Below are 17,507 nucleotides of genomic sequence, written 5' to 3'. Positions count from 1 at the left end.
GCTTGAGCAAGAGTAGACAAAAGGGAAGACTGAAGCAACACAAACTGGATGCCTTTGTGGGTTAAGACAGGAAGGCATTGCTAAACAGTGAATCTATGGTTGCATCTTGGTTATATCCTAGACAAGATTCTTCCTAGACCTTTCACGGACTATCAGAGTCTTCTCTGAGAACATACAGATTAGTCCATCTATGGATTTGGCAGTCTTTTAAATCTACAGTATTGTTGGATATACAGATCTTGAACTCTTCCACAGTCTCACCACTGCCCCTTGTTACTTCAACCCACCAGTTCCAGATATTTTAGATTATAATTCCTATCACTTCAGGACGCTCTAGAATGGTTCCCAATCTTGGGTGCCCAGATGTTCTTGGACTACAACTCCCAGAAATTCTAGTCATCCTAGCTAGTGGGTGAAAGCGTCTTGGAATGTTAGTCCTTCTGGGGACCCAAGGTTGGGAACCACTGCTCAAGATCACATAGGAGATAAGAGGCAGCTCTTCAGATATTATTGGGAGACAACTTCCAAAAGTCACAGGCAGCATAGCCAGTGGTCAGGAATGCTGGAAGGCGTCATTCAGCAACAGTGTCTGGAGGACCACCCATTGTCCTCTTCTGTTCTAGAGTGTGGGCAGAGACATGAACCTTCTTAGTACTCTATAAGTATCCACTTCTACCCAACTTATATATATCTGTAGAACTAACCCGTATGTCACAAGTATGCAATAATCCCCTGGCAGCTTTCTTCCAAGGAAACAAACCCCTGGGTAATGCTTGTATCCCTTGAGGCAACAGCAGGGTAATAAACTACAGTCACAACGTGCAGTGCCAATCTTTATTTGTTCACCTATTGCAATTTAGACAGACGTAGGTTGCCCACTTGCAGCAATGACCACTCCATCCGATTTCTTGGAGGCAGCACTGCATTCCCCAGAGGCACCAGCCCCAGATGTTCCAATAGCAGCAGGTGCCATCGCGACAGCACTCAGCTCCCCAAGAGCTGGGCGGAGTGGCTGTTCCATGTGGTATCCTCCATGGGAGCGTTTGGTGGAACAGTAACAGCCCAGGATTGACACCAGTGCAATGGCAGAACAGGCAACTATGATGACCAGGGTAGCAGTGGAGAAGGGGAAACGAAGCCCTGTGGGGAGGAGGAGAACACAGAGTCAACTGAGGGAGATCTTGGGCAGCAGACCCATACTGTGGCTGGAAAACACAAGGCAACACACAACTCCACTCAGAGGCAGTATATGGAGTATATGGAGAGAGAGGGGAAAAAAACTAGTTTTACTGGGCATCAGAGTCTCAAAAGTTCTTTAGCTCAATCCCAAATAAAGAACTGGTTGTAGTAAAGTGTACTCTGCAGATGGTCAGACGTACTCTTGCTACAAGCATCACAGCTAACCTTTGGATCAAACATAGGGCAGAACCCAATATCAAATTAACTTTGGGGTTCTTGTACGAAAGTGTGACTACTGCATAGATAATATTATCTAAAAGATAAGATGTACCTAGATTCTCTGCAAATTGTGTGTTATATATTCAGTTGCAGCTGCCACATCTGTACAGTGGGGGGAAAGTATAATATTCCACCTTATTTCAGTTCTAAGTTGGACTGCTAAACCCAAATTGCTTTGGAACATTATTTATAGATATTAATTTGTATATTTCATGCATCTGATGACTCACATCACAGCACACTGAATTCACTTATTACTGCCTTCAATCACTCAACCTAATCATATGTATAATCATCAGCCAAATACAGAGTCTTCCAGAAGAAGTATCTCTCAGTCCCCTCTTTTGCTTTACTGCTTGGTGCCAGATGTTTACTGGGATGAACACTGAAACAAATGCATTTCTTTTCAAGAAAGTTGCAAAAAGAGACACTTATTTAGGAAATCTTGTTATAAAAACAAAGAAGTGAACTGTTGGGAATTTGTGGGAGATTTTTAATGTGTTTTTGAGTGCTAATTTCAGGTTTCTGACTGGAAAGCTCTCACCTGGACATGAACTTCAGTAAAAAAGAAAAAAGTACTATAGTGCCAAAAATCAAGCACAATGGGTCACACAGAAATTGCTCCTGCAACCAAAGCAAACGTTCCAGTTTGAATTTGACAATATTGTGACGGGGCTCAATAAGCAAGCCACTTCAGGATAATGCCAAATTAATCACTTGCTCTGCTCTTTGGCAAAGGGTCAGCGAAAGTGTTTTTTGTTTGTTTGTTTTGTTTTTTTGACTGGGGAATTGGCTATCCCCGGTGTATTGGATAGAGTGATGGACTAGGTCTCTAGAGAAAAGGGTTTGAACCCCCTTTCAGCCATGGAAACTCACTGGGGGAGTGGAACTGGTAAAGCCACTTCTTAAATATCTCACTTTGCTATAAGTGTTGCTCTAAGTCAGTTCTAACTTGCTGACACAGAACACACACAAAGGACTATTGCTGATGTGCTTCATCAGTTATAATTTTTTTTAAAAAAAATCTGTTCTTTGCCTTCTCTCAAAGGGCCTGTTGAGAAATGGTTTATAACTGAAGCCTGCTGTAGATTTCACTGTAGAGAGTTTCTCGACTAGCCCTTTAAGGCAAAGCACAGAAAATATTTTATTGTTTTAAATATATACATATAATTCATGCAGTGCACCACTTCACGATATTGACAAATTGAAAAAGGAAGGTTTTCTTTGATCTATTCCCACTGATCACATGCACTGGAAGCAGACCAAAACAGAGGGATCCCACCCACCCACAGAATTTAGAAGCCTCTGACAGTGGCCAGAAAGGTGCAGGTGCACTCTGGGGATTGGCAAAGACACTGTCTGGTTGCTGTCTGATAAGAGTGAACCAGCCCATTCCTGCAGTAGACCAAACAGCAGGATAAATATCCATGGAGTCAGCCTCTGAAGCTCAAATGCATAGCTACATTTAAATCTACTCATTTTAAGAATAGAAAAGTGCACATCTCAAAGGTCTTCTTAGTACACGTGCCAAGTTTCGGATGTCAAGGCTTCACGGTCTTGGAATTATGGCTCTGATATATAAGCCTTCTCCCTCTCTTTTTTTTATTTCAGAAAATTATTTGAGGCCAGCTTGGATAGGGTTTTAATGCTAGAAGTTAGCTTACACAGTATGTGTTTAAAATAAATATAGGCGATTTCTCAAGTTCTCACCAGATGGGTCTTCCTGCAGTCCTCCCCTCATGATAATATTCACCACCTGGTTAGGGTGCATCCCAGCAGCCTGCAGTGTCTTAGCTATGGCTGGACTGGTCACAAGAGGCGGGAGCTCAGAGGCGCCGGATGCATTCACCATGGGGGCATTCGCCTGCTTCTCTTTCAGCTCAATGGGACCAAGCTTGACGTCTGTTTCTCCAAACAGCCCTGCGAAAGAAAGGCAGCACAAATTCAAACAGAGTTGGCCCAAGATCTATACAGCTTCCCAGGGCAAAGCATGTATTGAAACCACTACCACCCCCTGCCATTCTATATGCAAACACTGACAACGCTAATTCATTCAACATGGGTGAAAAGGCAGTGTCCTCCATGGCGTTCAGAGAGGTTCGCCTCCTCTCTGCTGATTTGTAAGTAGCCAGTCCCAATCATTATCCCTTAAAGTAGGTTCCAGAGAGAAGGGCGTTCACCTTTCTGCTGCTGCTGCTGCCCTCTCTTTCTCCTCCTGCTGCCACAGCCACTAAGAGAAGCACAGCAGGAGCAATCGGCTCCCTCATGGGAACTCCAGGTTGCAGCTGCACGGCTGTAAGAGCATGCTTTGTTGCGACGGTCTGCAGAGCCAACAGCGACAGCTTTCAAGTGACATATGAGGTAGATCTAAGGAATCCAAGCATATCTTATATTAGCATTGTTGTTCATAATTCAAAGACTAGGGAAAGACTGGAGCCTTTGATCCTGGTATATCCACTAAACCACCAATAAAATCCAAAGAGGAAGATGAGGATCAAAAACTCCACCACCACACTCTACAGTGAACCATCTGCCGTCACGGGCAGGTTATTCAAAGTTAAAGTGAATTAGAGTGCTCCTCATTAGTAATCCTTTGTGACACCATGCTAGTGTAGCACCAGCCCAGTTAACATAACATTAATTCAACTCCCAGTTTTTTTTTTCTCTTTCCTTCACCTGGTTGTTGGAAGCCCCAATGAAGGTGAAGGTGTCCAGCTGGAAGCGGAGGACTCCATCTTCTTGTGTAGCAAGGAAATGGGAGCCACTGTGCTGCCCATCCACAAGACATCTGCAGGGGGGATGCAGGCAGATATGAAATGCCTGTTTTCCAGCCCATGTTATCAGCACCCCAAAAGAGTTTGAAAAAAAGCATTTTTCTTTTTTCCTTTTTTTTTTTTTTTTTGGAACACAAATCTTAAAATTGCCCTAATTTTCCAAGTTCTGTTACCACATGTCTCAGCTGAGATCAACCTACACAACAGGAGAGCTGACTGATTCCCACAAAAACTAACCATCTTGTTTCCTGGACTTCATTTTAGAGAGTTATTCAGCATGAGTCCCTCTCTTCAGTCTTTAACCTTTTAATTTTTTATTTACATTTTAAAGAGGTTTTCCACCGGCTCTCAGTTTTCTACTAGACTGATAGTGATACAATCAGTTTGGAAACAAGTCTTGTTAAATATGTAACAGGAAGGGGTAGTTTGGCTAGAGGGTGTTGGGAAAGCAATAGACAATGGTGGTGGGATTGGAATTACTATCCCTGCCTTTCCCAAATGTCTTTCTGCTGCTGCTTTGCTCCCTGCAGGATGTACTTTGGTGTGGGAGGAAAATCGACCAAGGAAAGTGGAGTGTGTGGGTGGTCACCCTACAAATGGGCACATGTTAGAGTTGCTACGTGAAAATGGGAATACAATTCTTACAGCTTTAACAGTAGGGTGGAGGAGGGAAATTCAGCAGGTATAGATGTTTCTTCAGAGAGGTACCGATAGTCATGTTACTTTGTTTCAGCAACAAGAACAAAAGTCTTGTGGTACCTTTGAAACCAATATGTTTACGTCAGAGTAAGCTTACGTGCATTACCATCCACTTCTTGTGGCTGAAGAAGCAAAGTGCAGCCCAGGAAAGCTCACATTGATATAAATTTCTTAGGATGTGACCAATCAATCAATCAATCAATCAATCAATCAATCAACGAACAAACAAACAAACAAACAAACAAACAAACAAAACAATGTGGAATATGCACCAGGACTAGGATGGTCTAATTTACATTATTTTCTATTGACTACATGATGCAAAAGTTAATGTCAATCGGACCAAATTTCACCTCTCCCATCTGTAGTTTTTCCCCCCTCAACCACTGGGACTTCCGCTTTTTCTTTTTCAAATTGAATGTCTTTACACAGGTTCTGTCAACACAATCACTTAAGCCCATGTGCAAGGTTTTTTAAAACTATTGTATTTAAAGCCATTCCAGCTGGCTGTAGCAGCAGTGAGAGAGGCAGGGCAGCAGGGAATGTTTGAATTCTCTTGCCACACCTAGTGCCTTGATCCACTCCCATCTTCCCTTCTACTTCCATTCCTTCCTTCCTCCCCCCCCTTTTTTTTTTACTTGCTCACCTTGCACTGGGGCAACCAGACAATCAAATAAAAAGGAAGAGTAAGGAAACAACATAGAGATGGTAGCTTTAAGGTAGCTCTGCTCTAACTGTGCTTCCTGCAAATCTGGACAGCCAGAGAAGAACAGAGGTAACTTAGGTGACGGTACTGTAAAGGTTCTCCTTGACAATTTGTCCAGCTGTGTCAGACTCTAGGGGGTGGTGCTCATCTCTGTTTCCAAGGCATAGAACGAGCGTTTTTGTCTGAAGACAATCTTCCGTGGTCATGTGTCCAGCACGACTAGACACGGAACACCGTTACCTTCCCACTGTGGTGGTACCTATTTATCTACTTGCATTTTGCATGCTTTCGAACCGCTAGGTTGGCGGGAGCGGGGACAAGTGATGGGGGCTCACGCCATCGCGTGGATTCGATCTTATGACTGCAGGTCTTCTGACCTTGCAGCATAGAGGCTTCTGCGGTTTACTCCACAGCGCCACCACAACTTAAGGAGCTGGAAACAAGATGGAAATTTAAAAAATCATTTCTCTCTGCTGATTCTCTCCCCCCCCCCCACTTTCTTTGGTCATCTAGCTGGCCTGATACTAGGACAGCAAGCCAAGGAAAGGAAAGGAAAGGAAAGAAAGAACGAACAGAAAGGAAAGAAAGAAAGAAGCAATGAGACCCAGACATCCAATGCGAGAAAGAGAGGATTCAAATTATTAACAAGCTCCTCCCCACTCTCTGCTAAATTCTGTGTAGTTTGCTGAAGCAAATTATCATGGGGAAACCTGACCTGACAGGTGTTCTTTCACAGCCAATTTATTTGCATTTCCCCGCTGTGCAGTCACACTCTTAATATTAGAGGTGGCACAAGATTGATGCTTTTCTTTTTGCAGCTATAGCTTGTCATGCAAAGCTACATGTGTTGAAACGACCACTTCCACACCATGATTCAAATGCTGGAACCCTGTTCTTCTTGTGTGGCCACCCTAATGTGTGTGAATGCATGTACATGCTACCATGACCCTCCATCTGACCCAGTAGTCAAAGCTTTGAGCACCAGGCCCATCTTCTCTTTCATTTCTTTTTGGAAACGTGACTGGCACTCTCTGAGACTCCTGCTGTCTTGTTTAAAACACTTAAAACTTCCAGACTAGCTTGCTGTCATTTATTCCCAGGGAAATGGCTCCATGGAACTTGTAGTCACTCAAGCTCCCGCTCTATCAAGCCCTTGCCTCGACTGCCACAGCAAGGCTACATTTCAAGGCTTCTCCCATTGCATTGGCCCAACTATTCCCCATGTCTCACCCATGATTTGTGATGACCTCATATTTCACAGATGACTCAGCGCTTGGGCGGGCCACGCATTCATCCACATAGATCTTCAGAGGTACATGGTTACCTTTTCTTACTGAGGCTTGGACATTGACTAGGTCTCCAAGATAATAAGTAGGATCAGACACAGGTTGTGACCAGGAACCTAAGAGAAAGAATAGGGAGTGAGTTCCTTCATGCACGGTTGTGTGTCTGCATCTCTAGAATGCAAGCAGTTCTCACTTGGGGATGGGCGTGTGCTCTGCCAAGATGTTCTCAGAGAATCTCTGCCTAAGTAAGATCGTTTTTCTCTGGTGGTTCTTACCATTTGCCCATTCATTTGGGTTTTCCTTTTGCTCCCAGAGTAATTGAATTACCCAGGGGGGTGGCCTCAAGATCAGCAGGATTTGCTGCTCCAACACTGCTCATTTGCTCTGAAGAGATGGGGTTACCAGGTAGCAGCAACAGCGGCAGACCCTCCTCCAGGGTTGTCAGTGGATCCTCTGCTCTACAGTATGGTCCTTCTCAGGTACCCACCTTTATCCCCAAGGATGCCAGATTCTGATGGTGCCCCCATGTCTTGCTAAGGCCAGCATGAAAACGAGTTAAGAGAATTGGATCATCAGAGCAGGTACAGTCTCAGATATGATTTGAGAATCATCCATGGTGCTGATGAAGCTTTACCTGCTGGAATGCATTTACACTCCCGAGGGATTCATATTATAGCCTTATTTTTAAAAAAATCTAATGCCCAAGTGTGGTACAGAGAATAGCGTTATCAGACCAGGACTCAGGAGACCTGGGTTCAAATTTCCAGGTGGTCATGGAAAATTGTGGGGGTAGGGTAGAGTAAAAGCAATGGCAAACCATACCTTGAATATCTCATTTACTCTCAGGGACTGAAGTGACTCGACAGAACACAGCAACAGCAAGAAAACCAAGACCTACTGTCCATTTTCAAGTTGGGACTAATGGGAGTTCCAGTCTAATGTCTGGAAGACCACCACTGCTGATATAGAGGAACACTAGAAACAGGCAACAGCTTGAGAGGTGAAAAGGGTCAGAGAGCAATATTGGCTCTTTTAACATGCATGCATTAATTTTGTTTGAATTAGTTCTGGACAAACAGATTTTTAAAAATCTAACACAATTTGTTAGCGATGTAGGTAGAAGAAGCACACATCACAAGTGAACACACACACCCCTTTCAAAATACCATTCATACTCCGTGTCAGCTATTATTGCCTGTCTTCATCACTTACTGAAAATGAACAGAGGTTGCGTGTTTCAACAGAACAGTACACTCACTGTCATAGACTTCAAGAGCAAAGTCTAAGCGCTGTCTGCTCATCACAGTGGAAGTGAAAGGGACCCAGGTGGGCAGAAGTCCAAGTGAGGAGACATTCCAGGACCTAGAACAGAGACCACAGGTCATCTCTTGCCTCTTCCCACAAGAATCATCTCGTGCTGCAATGAATGTTATCTTGATTATTCTGAAAACGGCCAATAGCGCCACCTGGAGTATTTGCAATTTGAAAGCTGCCTGATATTCCGTGTTTTATTTCCAAATACACATCCTTAGGATAATTCTTTAGTACTGTCTTTTTCTTTTATAGTAAGCTGGTCAGATTCCAAATTCTATATTTGAATACCTCATTACTAATTATTACATGTGGATGTGAAAACTGGACTGTGGAGAAAGTTGGCAGGAAAAGAATGTAACCCATTTGAAACTTGGTATTGGGGGAGAACTTTACAGACACCACAGATTGTCCAAATGATAAATAAGTGTGTTTTAAGATCAAATCAGGCCTGAACTTTCACAAGGGGCAAAAACGACTAAACCAAGGCTTTCATTTTTTAATCATATTGTAAGAAGATGAGGCTTACTTCAAAAGACAGTAATATTAGAAAAAGTGGGAAGCAGCAGGAAGAGAGGAAGATCTAACGTGAGATGGACTGACTCAAAAAAGGAGACCATGACTTTGATTTTTCCAGACTTGAGCAAGACTCTTAATGACAGGACCTTTGGGAGGTTAGTTATTTATAGGGTCACCATAAGTCAGAAATGAGTTGACGACATATAAAAAAGAACAATAAATAAGGTATGCAATGGAAGATCCCATCTGTTGTGTGTGTCTTCTTGAAGAAACTGAGGCCAACATTACTAAAACAGCTAACATTCTTCTAGATGACAAATGAAATAGTTCATTACAGCTCCTACAGCATGATGCTCCTTTCAGAGCCAGTACTCACGTGATTTGTTTTAATAAATACATTTATTAACTAACGCTTCACTTAAGACATCTTTGTGTAGTGCTGTTCTCCATATTCAAGAGCAATAACTTAACTAAACAAACTCTTCTTAGCTGCCAGCGTAGCTATGCAGGCCTAGGTTTGTTCTGCTTAGAAGAGGTGATGCAGGAGGACCAATTTCGACTACTTGCATCTGCCTCAGAAACATAAGCCTTCCCTTCTGTTCCTTCCACTAGGCCTGCTAGCACTCAGTGCTTCTGGGCTTGCCTGTCAAAGGAGGCCACACACAACACTTACCTAGGGTAGAAGCAGTCTATGGGATGAGAGAAGTGACTGGCTCGGATCACCCCATTTGCCCCTGAAGGTGTGTAGTGGAGAATGTTTCTGTAATGGATGCTACCAGGAAGAATCTAAGAGTCAAGAAAAAATTCAGTTGAAGCTACTTTTAAAGGTTATATATATATAAAAACACTCAGAAGCCTTTGTTCGCCTTTTATAATTTACTTTCTTCTTCTTTAGATTATTTCTTCAAGCAAGATAAACTGATTGTCCAGAACAATCTCTATTTTTCTTCTTTTATGGAACAAGCATGCACAGGTAGATGTGCACGTATGATATTGTTCTCAACATTAATATTTGCAAACTTAATGTGATATATTAAAAAATAGAATAATAAGAACTTGGCTAAAGTATTTCAAGATTCAATAAAAGTAATGCAAAATATTAACTAAGTCAAGTAACTTTCAATTGAATATATTAATGATGTTATCTTAATAAACTAAAGCATAAGCAATAAAGACCACATCAGCATAGGTTTGTAATGTTGAAGAAAAAATCGTATCCCCCTCTCCCCCAAGCAGAGTCTGTCCCCTCTACAGGTGCACTTCGCCTATCAACCTCCTCAGACTGTTATTTATACTCTTATCAGTCCTTATCACCTCATTAACAGTCAACTTGTAACCCTAACAATGTTGTTGCGCTACAACACTCGTACATAGCATACCCAATGGTGTGGAGAATATGGACGTTTCATACTAACAACATCTGGAAGGCTGCAAGCTGCCTACCATTGTTTTAAGGAACAATTCTTTGTATCTTTGTTCATATTTCCCAGGCAGAAATACACCAGGCTGATTTTTGTTAGAAAAAAAGCATTCCAAATTGATATTGTGTTTTTGGAAAACAACCTAACGACAAGAGTGATGCAGACAGGAAGGCCATAATTAGGGCACTTTCTTCACCAGACATGATCAGCATAAGCTTCAGACTTGGAAGCCGCAAACTACAGTATTGAGGTTTGTACAAAACTTTGACTTGAAAGCACAGCACATTTTACAGCACACAATTTCACACATAGGCTGTGACTCTATTAATAAAACTGAGGGAAATGCTACAGGATTGGGACAATCTGATTTGTTGGGTTTTTTTTCATTACTCACATGATATAAAAGCAAATGCAAAGCAGCCTGGAGTTTTCCTCCTCAAATCAATAGTTTTTCCCTCTGCTGCTGGAGCATCTACTTTTTTTCCATAGCAGATCTACGGTATTTGCATCGTTTCAGATGGTATGCTCACTTGAACTACAGTAATGTAGAAAAGTATGAGCTGGGTTTGATGCAATGGCCAGCCAGGGATGGATCTGCTATGAAATTAATGAAGTTTAAGCTTCAGGGCCCCTAATCCTGGAGAGGCTCCAGAAGCAAAGTTCAAAGTTTAGTTCACTTTCAAAAGAAAAAAAATTGGGTGATCTCTCATGGAACAATCCTATTGAAGAAGATAACATTATCCCAACCTCATTGCTGGTTGTGAAGCCCCCTCCCCCAACTGTTCAAGCTTCAGGGGCTCCAAAATTTAGGTCCACCACTGTGGCCAACTAATGCCATTTCTTATCTTTTTTTTTTTAAAAAAGGAAGCTTGGTGTCAGTGCTGTTGCACTATGGCACATAGAAACCGAAAGAAAGAATTTGCCATTCAGCCCTTGTTTACAGCTCATTAAGGTAGTTCTCCTGTAATTGCATCTCCTGCAGGGTTACAGTACAGTGATGTTAACAAGCTGAAAACAAGGCTGTTTAGCCAATTTCCTCCTTGCTATGTGACCAGTTAATGTAAACAGACCTGGGAAAACCTGAGAGAATGAATTTACATTTCTCTCAGAGTGTAATCACACCACGAGTCTCTTAAATCTAAGTTATCCCTTACTGGGGACATTCAGATTTTTTGCCAGGCACATTTAAGTGCAATTTACTCAAGAGCTTCTTTCAACATTTCCGTGTAGTTCATTTCAAGTAATCGCCTCAATCCAACTGCTAGCCTTTTGCCTCTGAAGCAAGGGGGCCGGAGCACCAGCTGCTTTTGCAATAACCTCCAGGATCTTTCATAACCACACCCAAACTCTTTGAGGATAGATGGGCTATATGGTACTCAGGAGAATGGAGTTAGGGAGGAAGTGACAAAGCTGCCTAGAGTGGTCACAAGATCAGATAAGCGGGATATAAATAAATAAATAAATAAATAAATAAATAAATAAATAAATAAATAAATAAATAAATAAATAAATAAATAAATAAATAAATAAATAAAATTGCTTAATATTTCTAGCACATATTAATTTTATTATTTTATTATTTATTTATTTATTTATTTATTTATTTATTTATTTTTATTTGCAAGTTTTTAGCCGCACCATTACCAGTGGTCTCTGAGCAGTGACCCGTTATCTAGAATCACCCATTCCCACTGGAAGATGCAATGTACTGTTGCTTTTAAAAACATTGAGAGAACCTCCTCATGACTACAAAATAGAAGACAGTTTTTATTTGATTGGTTCTGGCTAGGAAGTAACACACACACACACACACAGATGACATTGCCATCAGTTCAGCTTTCTCAACTGATACATCCAAGCTGCAAGTTGCTGAGCAGACAGACTGATTCTATACCACTGACCACAATGGCTCTGGCCATTGACTGTCATCCTCGGAAGGCCATTCCTAGCAGACTTTCCTATGGAGATCTGAAAATCCCCAATTGTTCACCAGGGGTCCTGGCAGTGCCCTTTCCTTACTTTTCTGGTAGCCCCGCATGCAAACAGGGGGTATTCCAGCAGCAGCAGATTTCCTTGCACGGCCGTCACACCGCAGCCAGATCCCAGGATCAGTTCCTCAGCACCAACCACCACACCAGGCCCAAAGAGATCCACTGGCACGGTGATTGCTAGGTGCGAGGTGCCACATGACACAGATACTGCAAACAGCACAAGGATAGGTTAGTCAGTAACATGGGAACAATTTATCCCAGCACAACTCTCGACCGTCAAGGGCATGCAGTACATCACTAGAGCATCCCATCATAAAGAGACTGACCACCGCTAAGCCCCTCTTTGTCCACAGCAATGGTCCATCCAGCTCCCTGAAGCTAGTTGTGGTTCCTCCCAAAGGGAACCAAGGCTTACTATTATTTGTGGCTACAAAGCACAACAAAAGCCACAACTTTGAAAAGTCCCTCTCTGGGGTAAAATCCTAATAGATCATTATAAATATATTTCGTCATTGTAACTTAATTCCTGAAGGCTTTCTGTTGCTGTGATGGATTTGTTCTGTTTTTATCAGCTGAGCTGATTTTCCTTTTTTTATCCTTTATGCCTAGAATTGCCTCCCATCAGTGCTTCTATGTAGCCACCACCATCCTTATTTCTTCTAGAAAACACCTGTCTTAATTGTTCAGAACTCTGTGGGAAATCTTCTAGGTTTTATATCAATAGCTCCCGAACTTGGAGATCCAGAAGTCCTTACCATTTGCTATGCTGGCTAATACTTCTAAAAACTGCAGCCCAGACACATTTGGGGCCTGACATTTGAGAATCACTGCTCTGTCCTTTACTCACTGCAACTAAAGTCACATATTTCTCTGGTGACTATGTAACCTTCATTTCCCTCTGTTTGTTTTAGACAGTGAGCCTCAGGGAATGTATCAGTTCTTTATAAAGTGCCTTCTATATAGATTTATTTATGATTTTTCATATTAAAATTTTGCTTTTTTTCTCCAGTGAGCTGAAGGTACACATCATGCACATGGCTCTTTTCACTTCATTCTCACAACCACTGTTTGAAGCCAAGAGAGTGAGGAAAGAAAAATTAAGCCAGGCACCAGCTGCAATATCAACTATTAAGTACATAAAAGTATGTTGATAAGGAATTGGGTAAGTGGAAGTTGTTGGAGACTCCAGATAAGGAAATCACAAAAACTAGTTAACTAATAACATGTAATGGAAAGAAAAACTGACTGCACCTTCCCACCCCCACGAATCAAGGAACTGTGCATTTATATATAAAAGGCCTTTTAAAAAGCCATTCATCTCTACATCTTTGGAAATAACTCAGGCATTGCTCTTTTGCTATATGCTCTGCCACGACTATAATGAATAAACCTCCTACTCTAAAATGTTATCTAGAGATTTCTTCCACAAGAGAATGACTAACCCAAAGTCAACCAGTGAGGTTCATAGCTCAATGGGGACCAGAAACTACATCACCGAACTCCGAGTCCAGCATCCCTATCACTGCACCGCTGTGGGTCTATATTTTATCAGTACAAAGAAGAAGAAAACCAAGTCCTGAAATCTTGTTTGCATCTACTTATGGCCAGGATTTTAAAGTCATCAACAATCTGAATGTTCACTAACCATGACCACCACAAAAGCAATGGCTTTGGAAGATTCCTCTCTGGGATAAATCCTGATAGATCGCTATGAAGCCATGTCTTCATTGCAGCTCAGCTCCAGAAGCCTTTTCGGTTTTATTTCTGGCCTGTTTTTATAGCTAATTAATGAGGCAATCTGATTCATATCTACTTAAGATTAAGTGCTAGGAAAGGGAATAGGGCTTGTTTGGGTAGATGCTTCGGACAGCAGACTTAAAAAGAGCTGCTCCTGCGATAATTAGAAAACACAGAAATGCTGCTACTGGCCAATACTATTAGGACCAGAAATGAGCAGATTTGTTGTTGGGTCTGTACTTTTGGTTTGTTTTTTTTCACTACAAATCTCAGATTGACACACTGCTAAATAGGGCTTACTAGAAATAGGGCTTGCTCGATTGCCCCGACATTTGTGCCCTACTTTGATGCTTTAGATCAATTCAGTGATGCCACTGGGGGGGGAAAAAACATTGGTTTGTATATGTTGGGGGTTCTGTTTGTTTGTTTACGCTGACCAGCTTGACTACCTACAATCTATAATACTAAATGTAGTATTTAACGCAGGTATTCTGAAACAGGAGAATAACTCTTTGTCACTTTAATATGGAATATGAACTGTTGGAAATCACAGATCCTCCAGCCATTAGGTACAATATCAAGAAACCCTTCTATTTTCCCAGCTTACCAACAATAATTAACATAAAGCCTAACATATTGCTCCAGTTCTGCCCCAGACTTCATTTCATGCTAGAGCTATAGACTAAAAACTGCTGGTATTTACATTTTCAAAAAGAGGGAGAAATTCACCATTATTGTTTCTTTGTCTCAATAACTCTCCATGCAATTAGAAAGCTATTTTTGAACAGCCTTCATCAACCACATGACCTTCAAGTGTGTTGGACTACATCCCCTCCCTGTGGTTATCATCAGCTGGGGACCAAGTATCCAGAACACCTGGAGGTTGTGCTGAGATGTCAGGGGATAATGGAAGTAGTACAAAATGTACTAAATTGCTTTGTTTATTTACACTTGTCTAATTTATTTAAACCTATTTAACCTCTTGCTTTAGAACTGCCAACCTAGCAGTTTGAAAGCATGTAAAAATGCGAGTAGATGAATAGGTACCACCAAGATGGGAAGGTAACAGCATTCCATGTCTAGTCACGCTGTATGGCTTGGAAATGGGGATGAGCACTGCACCCTAGAGTCGGACATGACTGGACAAAATGTCAAGGGGAACCTTTACCTAATCTTTTAGGATTTCCTATTAAATCCAACTGCCTTGACCTTCCTGGTTTGCCTTTGTTTTACTTTCCATTTTGCCTAAGAGGCTGCCAGAAAGGAGGTACTATCTAACTCCAAAGCTCATTCACCACTTTTGAAAGTTTGTCCTAAGAGAAAAATACCTTTACTAAAACTTTTCATGGTTCCTAATGGAAAAAAACAGAAACTCCCTGCAGTCTTTCAAAAGTTAAAAGAACACAATTCTCCACTTACACAATTCAATGCACTTCAGTCACTCACTAAGATAACCTTGCGCCCTAACCAGTTTCTTGAGAAAAGACTTTCCCCAGAACCAGGAAGTATCTAAAAATAAAATAGAGTCAACACATTTAAACCAACCCTCTATGTGGTGAGCAATGAATAAAGCTGGATGGCAGCTTAACTCCTTCCACACCACAACATTTCTACTGCTTCTCTCCCTACATTTACCTGAAGCGTTTTGAGCAGAAACAGCAATTCCAACAAGGCATAACACCCATAGCTTTAGATGCCTCTTCATCACTTGCAGCCACTCTTTTGGATTCAATCCAGTGGGAACCAAACACTTCCTATGCTCACTGCCTTCCTTTATAGGCCCTGTAGGACTCAGGTGACTCTGGACCTACCATGACAGAACATCATTCAAAGGCCAATTTTCTTTTCTCAAATGAACTAGCCCAGTTCTGCTGTTTGTTCTAATGTAATATCGGCCAAAATCCTGTTTTGCTACTTATGCTAGTGTAATAGTGTCCAAAATCCTATTGCTTAGTGTAGTAAATTACACAAGAGTAGACCAATTAATCAATGGAACTTGCGGAGGAGTTGACTTACCAAATATCACTGATCCAATGGCCTATTTTAGTGCATTTTACTACACTAAGCAACAGCATTTGGTCACTGTTTGTTTGAGAAATTCTGCATTATTAAGCCATCTATGAATGTTGATCAGAGTATTTTTCTTTTTCTTTTTTGTATGTAAAATTGTGCGGCTGCTTCACTTCCAGGCTTTAAAGAACCAAACAATGGAGTATTTGCCCATGATTTGCATTCCTGCATTCAGTTTAAATGAACAGACCCTTTTATATTCTATGATTCTATGATAGTTATAAACCTTATCTGTTCTTAAAATGCAATCCTATAAATATTCATTCAAAACAAGTCTATGTTTCATGGAGCTTTTAATCCACAGTAACCACACAACCTAATATATATACTCAGACGGAAGTTTAAGGCAACAGCCATTACAGTCAAATTCTATGTCCACTTAGAAATAAGGTGCACCCAATTCAAAAATGCTTCTGCTGGGACAGCTGTAGAATTAAAGACTTAATATTGAATGGCTGTTAAGAACTTGAATAAATTGGTAACATTTCTGACATTGTCCTTCAAATTTTTTATCACCTTGGTTCTTTGCCATTGAATTATTTTCAGAATTAGTTTTCAGAATTGCTTGCAGTTCCTGCCAGGTGCCTTCTATTTCCACACATGTTATATAAGAAAGGCCCTGTCTGTTGGTACTCTTGAGTTTGGAATGCACTCCCAAGGGACATACGGTTGGTATAAATGTTTTCCCTTTCTTTTTTATGTCAAATCAAAGTGTTTCAGTTTGCATGGGACTGACAAAGACTGGATTGCAGATTTTTGTTTACTTGCTGGCATTTTAATGCCTTTTATTTTGTAATTTGATCATTATTATTCAGTATTTGTTTTTGGATTGTTTTTTAATGTTATGGACATAGGCCTATCTTTTCTTGTGTATGAAAAATAACTTCAAAAATGTAAAAAAAAACAAGTTTGTATGGGCATGACTAATATATTTTGGCAAAACTGAAGGATCTAATGCTAAATCTAGTACGTATTATAAAGATCTAATCATGTTTTGGAAGCAAAATCTGCTGATTTCAATAGACTTTATTTCCAAATAGGTATGTTTAGCCTCTACCCATGCATATGCTATTTACTCTTCTGCTAAATGAACTAACAGTAGATGTTTACGATGCAGGTTTTCCTCAAATGTCAATCTTACATTTCCTAGCTGAACCTAAGTATATTTACTCTGAAGAGTGGTTTATACTTTTATTTGGAAGTGACTCTTTTGTAAATATGCTCAATATTTACTTATGTAAAATTTACTTAGAAAAATGTTTGCTTCCTGCTACTAACACCCGTCACAAGGTGAATGGCTTCATTGAACTCCATGTACCATAAATAAAAGGGTAAAATTGAAATAAAAATTGCATTACATTGTGTCTTTGATTTCTAACCCACTGAAATTTACATCAGAGTAAACCTGCATATGAATGAGCTGACTAGATGGGTTGTGTAGCAGAGAAAATGAAGTATAATGTATAGTTTTGCTTTTCATGGAGCTCTGAGAGAGATGTCAAGGCAAACTTAACCACTTTGTTGTCCCCCCCCAG

At 40.9% G+C, this 17,507-nt stretch overlaps 1 protein-coding gene across 1 annotated transcript; it reads right to left on the bottom strand.

Moving 5' to 3' along the window:
• Window positions 1-820: 820 nt before the first annotated feature.
• Window positions 821-16,093, bottom strand: LOC110078361 (zona pellucida sperm-binding protein 3). The gene is made up of 9 exons (XM_020792402.3): window positions 15,538-16,093; window positions 12,194-12,372; window positions 9,427-9,539; window positions 8,182-8,285; window positions 6,868-7,039; window positions 4,135-4,246; window positions 3,639-3,825; window positions 3,169-3,378; window positions 821-1,140 (listed from the first exon to the last, which is right to left on the bottom strand). Exons 1-9 carry the CDS (start codon window positions 15,605-15,607, stop codon window positions 857-859), a joined length of 1,431 nt encoding a protein of 476 aa, XP_020648061.3. The 5' UTR covers window positions 15,608-16,093; the 3' UTR covers window positions 821-856.
• Window positions 16,094-17,507: the final 1,414 nt, after the last annotated feature.

This window comes from Pogona vitticeps, chromosome 1 (assembly GCF_051106095.1).
Source record: "Pogona vitticeps strain Pit_001003342236 chromosome 1, PviZW2.1, whole genome shotgun sequence".
Classification (NCBI taxonomy): domain Eukaryota; kingdom Metazoa; phylum Chordata; class Lepidosauria; order Squamata; family Agamidae; genus Pogona; species Pogona vitticeps.
Note: the sequence above shows the minus strand (reverse complement) of the source record. Positions and strands in the feature narration are given on the sequence as shown.